General features: G+C 40.5%; 1 protein-coding gene across 5 annotated transcripts in view; it reads right to left on the reverse strand.

The window, feature by feature from the left end:
• Window positions 1-14800, reverse strand: part of kcnma1a (potassium large conductance calcium-activated channel, subfamily M, alpha member 1a) — a 372710-nt gene that overhangs the window by 144321 nt on the left and 213589 nt on the right. For all 5 annotated transcript variants that reach the window (XM_060925806.1, XM_060925802.1, XM_060925803.1 and 2 more), the window contains exon 3: window positions 4521-4582. In XM_060925806.1, the coding sequence (XP_060781789.1) occupies window positions 4521-4582 (62 nt within the window). The remainder of the gene's footprint in view (window positions 1-4520; window positions 4583-14800) is intronic.

Raw genomic sequence — 14800 nt, forward strand, 5'->3', positions numbered from 1 at the left:
CAATGACAGTTTGTTGTCAACCCCTCAATGCTCATCTCCGTCCAGTCAAGTGGTTGCAGAGCTCCGCGGCAAAAAAAACCAAAATCAAATATGAAGCGAAATTACCCCTCAGGGAGCCAGAAGAGAAAGAAGAAAAGGGAAGAGGAAGACAGAAACAAACAAGACACTGGTAAGTGAGAATGTACACACACATTAATACCAAGCGGGTCGACAAGCAAATTTGGTAGCTAGCTTACGTTAATGGTAGTTATATATGTGTGTGTATATTTTGTCTATTCTTGTGTTTAATTGGGTTTGATAATTATTTATAATAATGTAAAGAGTTCATTTATTAAGTAAAAATCGTAAGAATGATTACAATATGTGTGATGTTTATTAAGTCTTCAGTGGGTAGGCGGCCATAAGGCCTTTCGTCGGGGGGGGGATAATTATGGGCCCCAGATCCCCCTTTGCCTAGGGCCCCCAAATAGCTTGAAACGGGCCTGGTTTCAAACCACCTGGTTTAGTAAGGTAAGTTTCAGCATATGCAGATGTTGGACAAGATTAGCTATTTGCCATGCACACGGACACAATGGCCCTCATTTATCAATCTGGCAGCTGAAAACCACCATAATAATAATCAAGCCCTTAAATATTCTCGGTTTAGAGGCCATGCCCATAGACTCGGAGAGGTGTAATGTGGGCAAGAAGAGAAACTTCTTTGTCCTAGAAATTGAAGCTCTAAGGTCTCAAGTCCAACTGAAATAAATATTTCAATTTGGCAACCTGAAAAGTAACATCATAGGAAGTCAGAAAAATGCAGTATAAAAATCACTGCTGTGGTCTACAGCATTACCGCTGACAGTTAAACTCCAGCTGATGTTTGAATATTTAAATACACCCATGATATGTATAACATACCTGTATATACTATATACTATATATATATTTAGCAGCTGGGAGGTCCGTATGGTGAAATACCGTGACCGAGGCCTTGAAAGTACTGAGCGAGGCCCTCCGGGCCGAAGTCAGTATTCGAGGCCGAGGTCACGGTATTTCACCATACGGACCGACCTTAAGCTGGTAAATAATATATTTATTTTTTTCTTTACCAAATTCTAACAGAAAACGAGAGCGCCCGAAAGGGAAAACCGAGCCGAGCCGCCATTTTGAATCCTCATTCACGGCTGTAATGCAAATTGCTTCCTCCTCGGTATACAAGTGCACTTCCATGGCAGGAAAGAAACTACATTTTGCCGCCTATGTCGTCCCCTATTTATACAAATAGGAGTCATTCAGGATTCAGCCATGTTTTTGCTCGACCAAAGTTATACAGTATTATGACCTTTATATTGCATAAATAAAGCCATTTGGTGAAACTTTGAAGAGGAGATTGTACTGGTTTAAAGTTTTTACCAAACGTAATATTAGGTATTAGGATAACATGCTCCAAAATGGGCCTCATTAACTAATGAGATCAAACTGTTAGCAAGTTAGAGGTTTTTAGTTTTCTCCTGAAATGTTTTCTTTTATTTTGTCTTCCTCAGGGTAGTAAAACTCGCTTTCGCTGTGAACACTGTCGTTATCGCTATCCGTGCTGTAAAATTAATGCTATTCTCCTGAGAAATTATATATTTATTTTTTTCTTTATCAAATTCTAACAGAAAACGAGAGCGCCCGAAAGGGAAAACGAGCCAAGCCGCCATTTTGAATCCTCATTCACGGCTGTAATGCAAATTGCTTCCTCCTCGCTATACAAGTGCACTTCCATGGCAGGAAAAAAAAAAACTACATTTTGCCACCTATGTAGTCCCCTATTTATACAAATAGGAGTCATTCAGGATTCAGCCATGTTTTTGCTCGATGTTAGCAAATTACAGGTTTTTAGCTTTCTCCTGAAATGTTTTATTTTATTTCTTCTTCCTCAGGGTAGTAAAACTCGCTTTCGCTGTGAACACTGTCGTTATCGCTCTCCATGCTGTAAAATTAATGCTATTCTCCTGAGAAATGCTGACAAAAATTTATAAGATTTTTGATAATCTTATAAATAAATCTTATTAAAAAAAAGATAAATGTTGACAAAAATGCTACTATGTTTTTTGTTGTGAACGAGCGAGTCGCCAGAGGTCCGTAACTGGGGTCCGTACCGTAGGATACGGATCCGCTCGCCAGCCAATCAGAGCGCAGGATTTGGACCGCGAAAAAAATATAATAGCTTATATCATACTGTACATCTTCTCAGGCAGGTGAAGAAAAAGTGGTCAGATCTCAAACTTTCCACTTGCAGTTTATTTTCTTATTTTAACAATGTTTCAGATCAATCAGAGCCAGGCACCAGTGGTGTTTAGCCTTCGGTGAGATGATCCTGCCTGGAGGTCCACAGAACCGGGAAACCACGAGCCATGTGAGAGAAAGAGCACGTGCCCTCCGCCCCCTGTACTGACACACCACCACTCTGGATGCACCGGGAGACGAAAGCAACTTAACAGCCACTTGTCACTCTCTACAAAAAAACCCCCTGCATTCTTGAAAAACCCTGTTGCATCTTACGGACATTGAGAAGTTTTCTAACAGAACCAGACGTGCCATTTGCCAAGATCTGGTGACTGGAAAAGCTCTTGTTTAAATAGATGACAGAATAAGTATCTAACCTACCACATTGCAAATCAGTTAGCCTACCCATTGCTTTTAATTGCTTAATTTTATTTGCAATTGTGTCACCAGTAGACAAAATGAAAGAAATTAATCTTAGGCCAAAAAAATCCCTGTTAAACCAGTTAATTGCAAACAATTTGAAAATATCTATTTAGCCTATGTTAGGGATATATGACACAGTTGATGTAGGCCTTTACAAAATATAATATTTTGACATACACTACATATTTTTAAGTGATGAATATATGGTTACATATAGACAGACAGACAGACAGACAGACAGACTACCGTTCAAAAGTTTGGGGTCACTTTGAAATGTCCTTATTTTTGAAAGAAAAGCACTGTTCTTTTCAATGAAGATCACTTTAAACTAATCAGAAATCCACTCTATACATTGCTAATGTGGTAAATGACTATTCTAGCTGCAAATGTCTGGTTTTTGGTGCAATATCTCCATAGGTGTATAGAGGCCCATTTCCAGCAACTCTCACTCCAGTGTTCTAATGGTACAATGTGTTTGCTCATTGCCTCAGAAGGCTAATGGATGATTAGAAAACCCTTGTACAATCATGTTAGCACAGCTGAAAACAGTTGAGCTCTTTAGAGAAGCTATAAAACTGACCTTCCTTTGAGCAGATTGAGTTTCTGGAGCATCACATTTGTGGGGTCGATTAAATGCTCAAAATGGCCAGAAAAATGTCTTGACTATATTTTCTATTCATTTTACAACTTATGGTGGTAAATAAAAGTGTGACTTTTCATTTAAAACACAAAATTGTCTGGGTGACCCCAAACTTTTGAACGGTAGTGTAGATAGATAGATAGATAGATGACAGTCAGAATATATGGTCTAAATAACAGTTCTACGCTCAGCCAGATTTACTGTATTATGCTGCACTGCACATCTGCACTGATACAAAACTTGCATAAACGAGATGAGACCCAACATGAGACTTGATTGTAACCGCCGCTTACGTCCACATTCATAAATGCCGAGCTTTGCATGGAATTGACCAGAAGCCCAGTTTTCTGTCGTATGTTCATTGAGTAAACGAAGGCCGATGTCACTAGTCAGAAAGTTAGTACTATTATTCCAGCTCCCTTGGCATCTCTTGATGCCTATGCAAGTGTTCGATAATCCAGGTTGTGGTATGGAGCCTGAATTGGCAGAGTCATTGCTTCCCAAAGGCAGGATGACAGCAGGCACAGATCATAAGGAAATATGAGTTCCATTTGCATGCAGTGCTACCTGGTTGCCTGGGCAACAGCTGGGCAAAGGAAGAGTGTGCTCGTCTCTAAGGATCATGAGGGATGGGAGGAGGGCACCAGGGATTTTCCGCCCAATGTAACTATGGAAACTGACTCACTTGGCTTCCATTGACAAAATAATCATGTTACCTGAGGTTGGATTTATTTTGCAATGGGACCAGAACAAAGATCAGGAATTCTTTAATAGTACATTTTGCATAACACATAATTGAGGGATCATTAAAATGCATCATTACCTATATGTGAAAATAGCCTCCTGGTACGGATGTATGAGCCCACCTGTGCTGGCACAATAAGCCAGTGAATTCTCCATTAGCATAGCTCTAACGGCACATGGGGAAAATATTCATTTCATGAGTCATAAGACCTTTTCATGAAAGAGGAGATGTACCTGAATATTTTACCAAAGGAAATCTGCATGCTGGCTCGTAAACAAGTACCAGAACATGGGCCCTCTCCTCAGGGAAACTAAACTAGAATTTGGTTTAAAATAAGAATTTAATTAATAATGCCCATCTGTTGTACAGTATAAAATGTATTAGATGCTGGCAATTGTAGGCAATGCAATCCCAAAGAGATGCCAAGGAAGCTAAAAAAAAAAAAAGTGTAATACTCACTCAGACGAGTCTATGAAGTATATTCCAAGGGCTCCAATACTGAGAGCAAAGACTAAGACCACCTGGAGAGACAGAAGAATACTTGATATCAGCAGGCATAAAGGACTTTATAACAGAGTTGATAATATTACATTAGTGGAGATAATATATTAGTTAAAACCAGAACATATTCACCAATAAATCTCTCATATCAGCCTTCCGCGAAATGAGATGCTGATGAATCATAATTAACCTGTCTGCTGCAAAATACTGTAAGCATCAAATGGTGCAAAAGGGTGAATGATCACCAGGATGTACAGTTTATAGAAAGAAACATGCACACATTATATGTGTAATATGAGTCCTAACTAATACTGTTTAAGTTACAGTAATTTTTTTTAAAGACACAAGAAATGAAAGACATTTGACTAGGATCACAGAAATATGAAACCATCAGGTGTGAAACATAAAACAAGCAAAGTGTGTGTTGGCTACATTTACAGGGGTGCTTGAAAGTTTGTGAACCCTTTAGAATTTTCTATATTTCTGCATAAATATGATCTAAAACAACATCAGATTTTCACACAAGTCCTAAAAGTAGATAAAGAGAACCCAGTTAAGCAAATGAGATGAAAAATATTATACTTGGTCATTTACTAGTGCATCTCAAAAAATTAGAATACCATGAAAAAGTTCCTTTTTTTCATAATTTAATTCAAAAAGGCAAACTTTCATATATTCTATATTCGTTACATGTAAAGTGAAATATTTAAAGCCTTTTTTGTTTTAATTTTGATGATTATGGCTTATAGCTCATGAAAATCAGAAATCCAGTATCTCAAATTATTAGAATATTCCCTAAGATCAATCAAAAAAAGGATTTACAATACAGAAATGTCCAACTTCTGAAAAGTATATTCATTTATACACTCAATACTTGGTTGGGGCTCCTTTACCATGAATTACTGTATCAATGCGGTGTGGCATGGAGGTGATCAGTCTGTGGCACTGCTGAGGTGTTACTGAAGCCCAGGTTGCTTTGATAGTGGCCTTCAGCGTATCTGTATTTTTGGGTCGGGTGTTTCTCATCTTCCTCTTGACAATACCCCACAGATTCTCTATGGGGTTCAGGTCAGGCAAGTTGGCTGGCCAATCAAACACAGTAATATCATGGTCAGCAAACCATTTAGTTGTAGTTTTGGCACTGTGGGTAGGTGCTAAGTCCTGCTGGAAAAGGAAATCAGCATCTCCAAAAAGCTCATCAGCAAATGGAAGCATGAAGTGCTCTAAAATCTCCTGGTAGATGGCTGTGTTGACTTTGGACTTGATAAAATACAGTGGACCAACACCAGCAGATGACATGGCACCCCAAATCATCACAGACTGTGGAAACTTCACACTGGGCTTCAAACACCTTGGATTCTGTGCCTCTCCACTCTTCCTCCAGACTCTAGAACCGTGATTTCCAAATTAAATGCAAAATGTACTTTCATCTGAAAAGAGGACTTTGGACCACTGAGCAACAGGCCATTTCTTTCTCTCCTTAGCCCAGATAAGACACTTCTGACATTGTCTCTGGCTCAGGAGTAGCTTGATATTAGGAATGCGAAAGTTGTATCCGCTTTCTTGAAGATGTCTGTTCGTGATGGGTCTTGATACACTGATACCAGCCTCAGTCCACTCCTTGTGAAGCTCTCCCAAGTTCTTGAATCAACTTTTCTTGACAATCCTCTCAAGACTGCGGCCATCCCTGTTGCTTGTGCACCTTTTCCAGCCACCCTTTTCAGCAATGACCTTTTGTGGCTTACCCTCCTTGTGGAGAGCATCAGTGATCATCTTCTGGACAACAGTCAAGTCAGCAGTCTTCCCCATGATTGTGGTTGTGTGTACCGAACTAGACTGAGAGATACACTGTGTTCATACTGTTTTACTCAAACTCGAAATGAAATATTCTAATATTTTGAGATTTTTTTTTTTATGTTTTTGTACTGTATGCCATACTGATTAAAATTAAAATAGAAAAATGCTTGAAACATTTTAGTTTATGTGTCATGAGTCTATAATATATACCATTTTCACTTTCTTAAATAACTGATGGAAAATATTGAACTTTTTCACAATATTCTAATTTTTTGAGATGCACTAGTATTTATTGAGGAAAATGATCCAATGTTACATGTGAGTGGCAAAAGTATGCGAACCTCTAGGATTAGCAGTTAATTTGAAGGCGAAATTAGAGTCAGGTGTTTTCAATCAGTGGGATGACAATCAGGTGTGAGTGGGCACCCTGTTTTATTTAAAGAACAGGGATCTATCAAAGTCTGATTTGTGGAAGTGTATCATGGCACAAACAGGAGATTTCTGAGGACCTCAGAAAAAGCATTGCTGATGCTCATCAGGCTAAAAAAGGTTACAAAACCATCTCTAAAGCGTTTGGACTCCACCAATCCACAGTCAGACAGATTGTGTACAAATGGAGGAAATTCAAGACCATTGTTACCCTCCCCAGGAGTGGTCAACCAACAAAGATCACTCCAAGAGCAAGGCGTGTAATAGTCGGTGAGGTCACAAAGGACCCCAGGGTAACTTCTAAGCAACTGAAGGCCTCTCTCACATTGGCTAATGTTCATGAGCCCACTATCAGGAAAACACTGAACAACAATGGTGTGCATGGGAGGGTTGCAAGGAGAAAGCCACTGCTCTCCAAAAAGAACATTGCTGCTCATCTGCAGTTTGCTAAAGATCACGTGGACAAGCCAGAAGGCTATTGGAAAAATGTTTTGTGGATGCATGAGACCGAAATAGAACTTTCTGGTTTCAATGAGAAACGTTATGTTTGGAGAAAGAAACACACTGCATTCCAGCATAAGAACCTTATCCCATCTGTGAAACATGGTGGTGGTAGTATCATGGTTTGGGGCTGTTTTGCTGCATCTGGGCCAGGATGGCTTGCCATCATTGATGCAACAATGAATTCTGAATTATACCAGCGAATTCTAAAAGAAAATGTCAGGACATCTGTCCATGAACTGAATCTCAAGAGAAGGTGGGTCATGCAGTGAGACAACGACCCTAAGCACACAAGTCGTTCTACCAAAGAATGGTTAAAGAAGAATAAAGTTAATGTTTTGGAATGGCCAAGTCAAAGTCCTGACCTTAATCCAATCGAAATGTTGTGGAAGGACCTGAAGTGAGCAGTTCATGTGAGGAAACCCACCAACATCCCAGAGTTGAAGATGTTCTGTACAGAGGAATGGGCTAAAATCCCTCCAAGCCGGTGTGCAGGACTGATCAACAGTTACCGGAAACGTTTAGTTGCAGTTATTGCTGCACAAGGGGGTCACACCAGATACTGAAAGCAGAGGTTCACATACTTTTGCCACTCACAGATATTTAATATTGGATCATTTTCCTCAATAAATAAATGACCAAGTATAATATTTTTGTCTCATTTGTTTAACTGGGTTCTCTTTATCTACTTTTAGGACTTGTGTGAAAATCTGATGATGTTTTCGGTCATATTTATGCAGAAATATAGAAAATTCTAAAGGGTTCACAAACTTTCAAGCACCACTGTAATTCCAAGTGACCAGGTGGAATTAGGGCTCAATCATGTTTCCTTCTGCCTTGGGGCTTTTTCAATACTGACTCGACTTTTAACTTTGACAAACATACACACAGCATGTGCAATCGGGAACACCTCATGCATGCGAGGGAGAGATTATGATGATGAGAGTAGGGTTCCAGGAGTTAGGCAGCTCTGATAAGCAGCACTTTCATCCATCATATGTCTGGCCACTGGCTGGAGAAAGTGGCCCAGCGCAGGGGAGGAGAAGGTGCAGCTCAGAGCTTTAGGGGTCAAATCATTTAATCTTGTTTCAGTTGCGCCATGTGAGATGGGCACCATCCCCTGATCAGATGAAATAGAAACTACTACTATCAAATGGCTGCTATGCTATGGAGCATAGCACACAAACACACACCATCACTATCAGCTTGCCTAATGTTTTATCTGTTACTGCACCTTGCAGAAACCTGATGCTGGACACCTACACTGAAGGCTGTTAATATGCTAAGCGTTATCAGCGCTGCATCAATATGACTGAGGAATCCGCTGACTTTTTCAACTTAAGCCGCAGGCAGAGAAATTGGAGAATTTCCTTGAGTAACTGATTAAGAGCAGAAAGAATCTGAAGCCCCTGAAGAGCAGAGAAAGAAAACAGGCTGTAGATATGTCAAGGTTTCACTGCTGTTCTTCGTTCAACTCTAAAACACACTTCAAAGAATGAAGTCAACATGGGGATTCTTCATAGTAGGAAAAATAATTTGAAAATAATGACATTATGTGTAAGGTATCGTCATGCTTTACTGACATTATAGGTCACTATTGCATATAGAAGTAACAATTTCTTTCTAAAGAAATTAATTCGAAGGAACAGATGCGGAGGGCGGCATGGTGGTGTAGTGGTTAGCGCTGTCGCCTCACAGCAAGAAGGTCTGGGTTTGAGCCCCGTGGCCGGCGAGGGCCTTTCTGTGCGGAGTTTGCATGTTCTCCCCGTGTCCGCGTGGGTTTCCTCCGGGTGCTCCGGTTTCCCCCACAGTCCAAAGACATGCAGGTTAGGTTAACTGGTGACTCTAAATTGACCGTAGGTGTGAATGTGAGTGTGAATGGTTGTCTGTGTCTATGTGTCAGCCCTGTGATGACCTGGCGACTTGTCCAGGGTGTACCCCGCCTTTCGCCCGTAGTCAGCTGGGATAGGCTCCAGCTTGCCTGCGACCCTGTAGAACAGGATAAAGCGGCTACAGATAATGAGATGAGATGAACAGATGCGGAAGCTTGAGTACTGCACGTATAAAGCATTTGAGTCAGCAAAGCTATTGAGTACTGCATGAATAAATATGTAAAACCAAAGCAAGTTGTGGTTTGGTCATAGATTTTCTGCCAGCCCCAGTTCAATGAAACACGATATTCTTATGTATAGGTGGATTTGACATTCTTGATGACATGCTTATGTACAGCTGGATTTTACAACCCTTCAAATACTCAATTCACATGACAGCACACAGGATGTCCCCTTTAACGTGCATCAAAGGAGACTGCAGGTATAGATACTGGTTAGTTTCTTATCTAAAACTTGTGACTGGGCAAGATCTCTCACTGGTCAAGCTTAAGTTTCGTCCAGTGGAAAGGGTCCTGATAGTTTGGCTGAAGGTGAGATGGAAGGAGCTCCAGCTCTGATTGCCAAAGCCCAAAAAGCCTCTCTACTTGCTCTGTGGACGCCTCAAACATTTAAGACTTGAAACTGGGCACCTCAGCTGACAGCATGTCAGATCAGTGATAGGAGACTGTTCAACAGGAGGTGGCAATCCTGGAGCCCTCTGTGGACATACTGAAACTTTCAAGCTTCTATTTCAACCCTTGGCTTTGGGTTGGTTCTCCGAACAAGGTCAAGTGATTTGAGCAGCCATATCAAAGTAATGAGGGAATACGGTCACTTGAACTACACACTGTTTGATGATGTCAGTCTGTGAAGGAGGATTCTTCGGAATTCTTGAAAATAGGGGAGTACAGAATATTCCATCTACGTATATTAGGCAGTTAAGTGGGCAAATTGGAGAGCGAGAGAGAGGTCATGGATATCATTTAGAATAATACATTAACAGAATTTCCTGAAGCTAGCAAACAGGATCATAACAGAAATAATGTGTGTCGCTGCAGCTACAGTAAGTCCAGCTGTCATGACCATCATTTCCCTGGTTCAAGTATTATTACTGGAAATGTTTCAGTTCCCTCTTCTGAATAAACACCCTTCAGCAGTGTTCCACATACAACCTGCCTTCTTTCCATACCTCATGTTGCTGATTTAGGCTGGCTGTACTAGTACACAGTAGAGAGCAGAACTGCAACATTCATTATACATGATAGTGTGTTAGTTTTTTTTTTTTTATTGATATCCTGCATTATCTAGTGAGAAACTCCTCACTGCATTTTTAATGAGCTTCTTTATCTGAGTAACAGCCTGTGGAAAAAGACAAAATAGAACCTGCACATCCTGTGATAAAGATATTAAACAGAGTGCTTCATTTGAGCCCGTTTCAGGGCCCGTGTTTAGATTACTTTAGAGGGCAGATTGAGCTTTCTCTTACGAAACTTTCTACTTTGCATTTATTTTTATCCTTCATCCCAACAACAGGTTTGAAAACAACTAAGACACTGAAATAAGAACAGAAATGTACACTACCGTTCAAAAGTTTGGGGTCACCCAGACAAATTTTGTGTTTTCCATGAAAAGTCACACTTTTATTTACCACCATAAGTTGTAAAATGAATAGAAAATATAGTCGAGACATTTTTCTGGCCATTTTGAGCATTTAATCGACCCCACGAATGTGATGCTCCAGAAACTCAATCTGCTCAAAGGAAGGTCAGTTTTATAGCTTCTCTAAAGAGCTCAACTGTTTTCAGCTGTGCTAACATGACTGTACAAGGGTTTTCTAATCATCCATTAGCCTTCTGAGGCAATGAGCAAACACATTGTACCATTAGAACACTGGAGTAGGGGGCGTCGTGGCTCAGGTGGATAAGGCGCCATACCATAAATCCGGGGACCCGGGTTCGATTCCGGCCCGAGGTCATTTCCCGATCCCTCCCCGTCTCTCTCTCTCCCGCTCGTTTCCTGTCTCTACACTGTCCTATCCAATAAAGGTGAAAAAAGCCCAAAAAAAATGTAAAAAAAAAAGAACACTGGAGTGAGAGTTGCTGGAAATGGGCCCCTATACACCTATGGAGATATTGCACCAAAAACCAGACATTTAGTAGAATTTAGCTAGAATAGTCATTTACCACATTAGCAATGTATAGAGTGGATTTCTGATTAGTTTAAAGTGATCTTCATTGAAAAGAACAGTGCTTTTCTTTCAAAAATAAGGACATTTCAAAGTGACCCCAAACTTTTGAACGGTAGTGTATAGACTAGTATCTTTGACATGCAAAAATGTATACTCTCTCTCTCTCTCTCACACACACACACACACACGCCTCCGTCAACTACGAGAAAATGAAGAGAAAAAAAAGAGCCTGAGCCAAAGTTAATGGACAACTGAGAAGTGAGATTTGAGCACAGATGAGCTGAGATGATTAGACTGTCTTTAAAATGAGCCAGTTATTCATCTGGAAACAGTGATTGATTCTCAAAGTAGACTTTAAAATGAAACAGTGCCTCTGAGGTTAATGTGCATATGCATTCTATGCAATCTACATTCGAATCCAAACAATTTAGGAGAATGAAATACACTAAACAAACTGTCATATTTACAACTTGAGTAGATTATGTCTGCAGCCCACAGCATGCAAATGTAACAGTTGTCACTTCATTTCCAGTCCAATGCTGTATAGAACCAAACAGAATACAAGTCATTATTTTGGAGAAACGCATTAAACCAGCTTACGCGTGTGTCTGGCCTACAGAGCCATGGTTTTGTACAGCTTGCGCATGTGACCTATTAAACGGAGAAGCAACCGAGGTGTTTTTTTCTAGCGTAGCATTACGGCAGTCATGTATTGTGCCGTTTCGGGTTGCATCATGGGACAAGGTGTTAACAGGCTGTCTGAGCTTTCAAGTGGCTCTGCGCTGCACAGTCGTGACCTGATCAGCCCCTCAGATCTATTCCACACACACACACGTGCACATGTACAGTATCTGTACACACAGAAGCAAAGACACCTGCCAACGTAAACAAAAACACAAGGAAACATTCCTTTCTGCTAATAGGATAGATTGGGGGGGTTAGTGTTATATACGCATCGTTAAAAGAGCCAGAATAAAGTCCAGTATGGCTGAAACACGGGCGACATTGGAAAAGTTGCTAAAATAAGTCAATAAGCATATACACATTCATTTCTCTTAGTTTGTAGTCATGTAGATACCACTTTTTAGCCTAGTCATATATTTTTTATGGTGACCGATATGGACCTGGGCAGCACACTGGAGCATCTACTTAGCTAATGAACTTCAGATTTGTTTATCCTTGTATATACTGCATGTCAACTATATACGATTACCAACTCTAATTATGAGTTTTTATTCCCAAACATCACTGCAGAAATTGCTGAACAACAGCTTTCTATTAGCCTGATTTTCAGGTAACAATATCACCAAGAAAAACAGAGCCAAAGCTACAAACTCAGGTGTCCGTTGGGAAAGGAGGAGCATGACGAGGCACAATTACAGCTTTCTTCCTTCATGCATGGTGTGCACAATCAACTAGCGTTTGGCTTTTCTTATTTCTACAGTGACACGATACTAAACCAAGTCCCTGTGTTTCTGGAGAACCCGATAGCACAGCAGAATTTTAGCTTTTTGTATTTCCCAGTTATTCTAAATTGTGTAACTTGTATCAGAGACCTGAAAACAGAGCGAATGCTCCAGCCCTACACCAGGCTAAAGAGTTTACACTTTCCATTTCTAAGTAAACAAAGGAACATATAAACTGATCAACCTCTGATTAAATACAAATCTAAGATCATTTTCGAAAAGAGTAAACACAACACTCGGCGTGTGTACAAAGCCAGCTCTGTAAAAAGAGGTAGCTGAGGGATGTGATTGCAGGGTTCACTTACGTTAAACACCAAGGGAGAGTCCCTGCAGGAACCTGCGCCTCCTGCCTGGTGCGCTTCAGTCCCAATGACGTCAATCAGAAAAGCAGAATCACAACCTCACCTGAACATTCAGAAGCTCTGCGTCTCAAAGATTTAAAGCACTGCCCACTGACTGGATTGAGTTGGTTTGAATGGATAGTTAAATTCATTCCAGATATTTCAAGGTCAAGCATTTAAGCTCTTTATAGGCATAGCTATTTATAAGCTCATGAGCTTGAAGAGTTTCTAAAATGTGCCAGCTGATGCACTGTAGCCCTTATTTTAATACTTTGATTTTGACTGAATGGGGCAAATACTAATTACAAAATGATACACAACTCCTACTATCTGTACAGGCACAGTATCTGTATTAGTATACACCTGTATGTGACGTCACAAATATCCAGACAAAACAAAGCTTTCACTCATTCTATGCCACTAGACTACACAATGAACAGTATTTGGTGTTTGTTGTTTAGACTGGTGAATAATTCACCATCTGACTCCATGGAAAATGTCACCTTCTGGACACTGGCTGCTAATTAGCCTCTTAGCAGGAAGTGTAGCACTGATTTGGGAAGATATTGAATGTTAGCTCAACTAATCTACACCCAGATATGATATACACTACCGTTCAAAAGTTTGGGGTCACCCAGACAATTCTGTGTTTTCCATGAAAAGTCACACTTTTATTTACCACCATAAGTTGTAAAATGAATAGAAAATATAGTTGAGACATTTTTCTGGCCATTTTGAGCATTTAATCGACCCCACAAATGTGATGCTCCAGAAACTCAATCTGCTCAAAGGAAGGTCAGTTTTATAGCTTCTCTAAAGAGCTCAACTGTTTTCAGCTGTGCTAACATGATTGTACAAGGGTTTTCTAATCATCCATTAGCCTTCTGAGGCAATGAGCAAACACATTGTACCATTAGAACTAGGGGTCGACCGATAATCGGCCTGGCCGATATATCGGGCTGATATTCTGCATTTTTAGGGTTATCGGTATCGGCCATAATTTCTACCGATATGCCGATAACATGCCTTTTTGCAGCCATTTCGTTCCTAACGCGACTGTCACTGCACGTCCTTTCCTGCACTCGCCTCCGAGTTCAAGAACACGGTCCCGCCCACCACAACATCTGATTTGTTTGGCACAAGAGATATAGCCAATCGACACGCGTAGCTAAACGCTGTGAACTGTTTCAAGGCGGCCGTACGGGCACTCGGGCAGAAGCGGCACAAGGGATACAGCCAATCAACATGCGTAGCTAAACGCTGTGAACTGTTTCAAGGCAGCCGTATGGGCACTTGGGCAGAAGCAGATCCCACTTCAAGGTAAGGACACACTGCTTTTGCCGCAATAAGTCACAAACACACAAGCTGCAAAAGCACAACATCATTATATGTTTACATTCTTCATCTACTACTCGTTAAAATTGTCCATTTGCATCTGTGTAGCCAGGCAAACTTAGCTTACGGAAGGAAGCACTTGAATTAGCCTACAACCAACTAGTCTCGCTGAAACTACATGTAATGCTTCCTTCACTACAATATAATCCTCCTAAATTGGGAATATTAGGCTTGGGCATTAAAAGCATTAGAATGTAGATGGTTACTTGTTAAGTTGTTACATAATAGGGAGTGATAGCCTACTTTATGT

Source organism: Neoarius graeffei, chromosome 7 (genome assembly GCF_027579695.1).
Source record: "Neoarius graeffei isolate fNeoGra1 chromosome 7, fNeoGra1.pri, whole genome shotgun sequence".
NCBI lineage: Eukaryota > Metazoa > Chordata > Actinopteri > Siluriformes > Ariidae > Neoarius > Neoarius graeffei.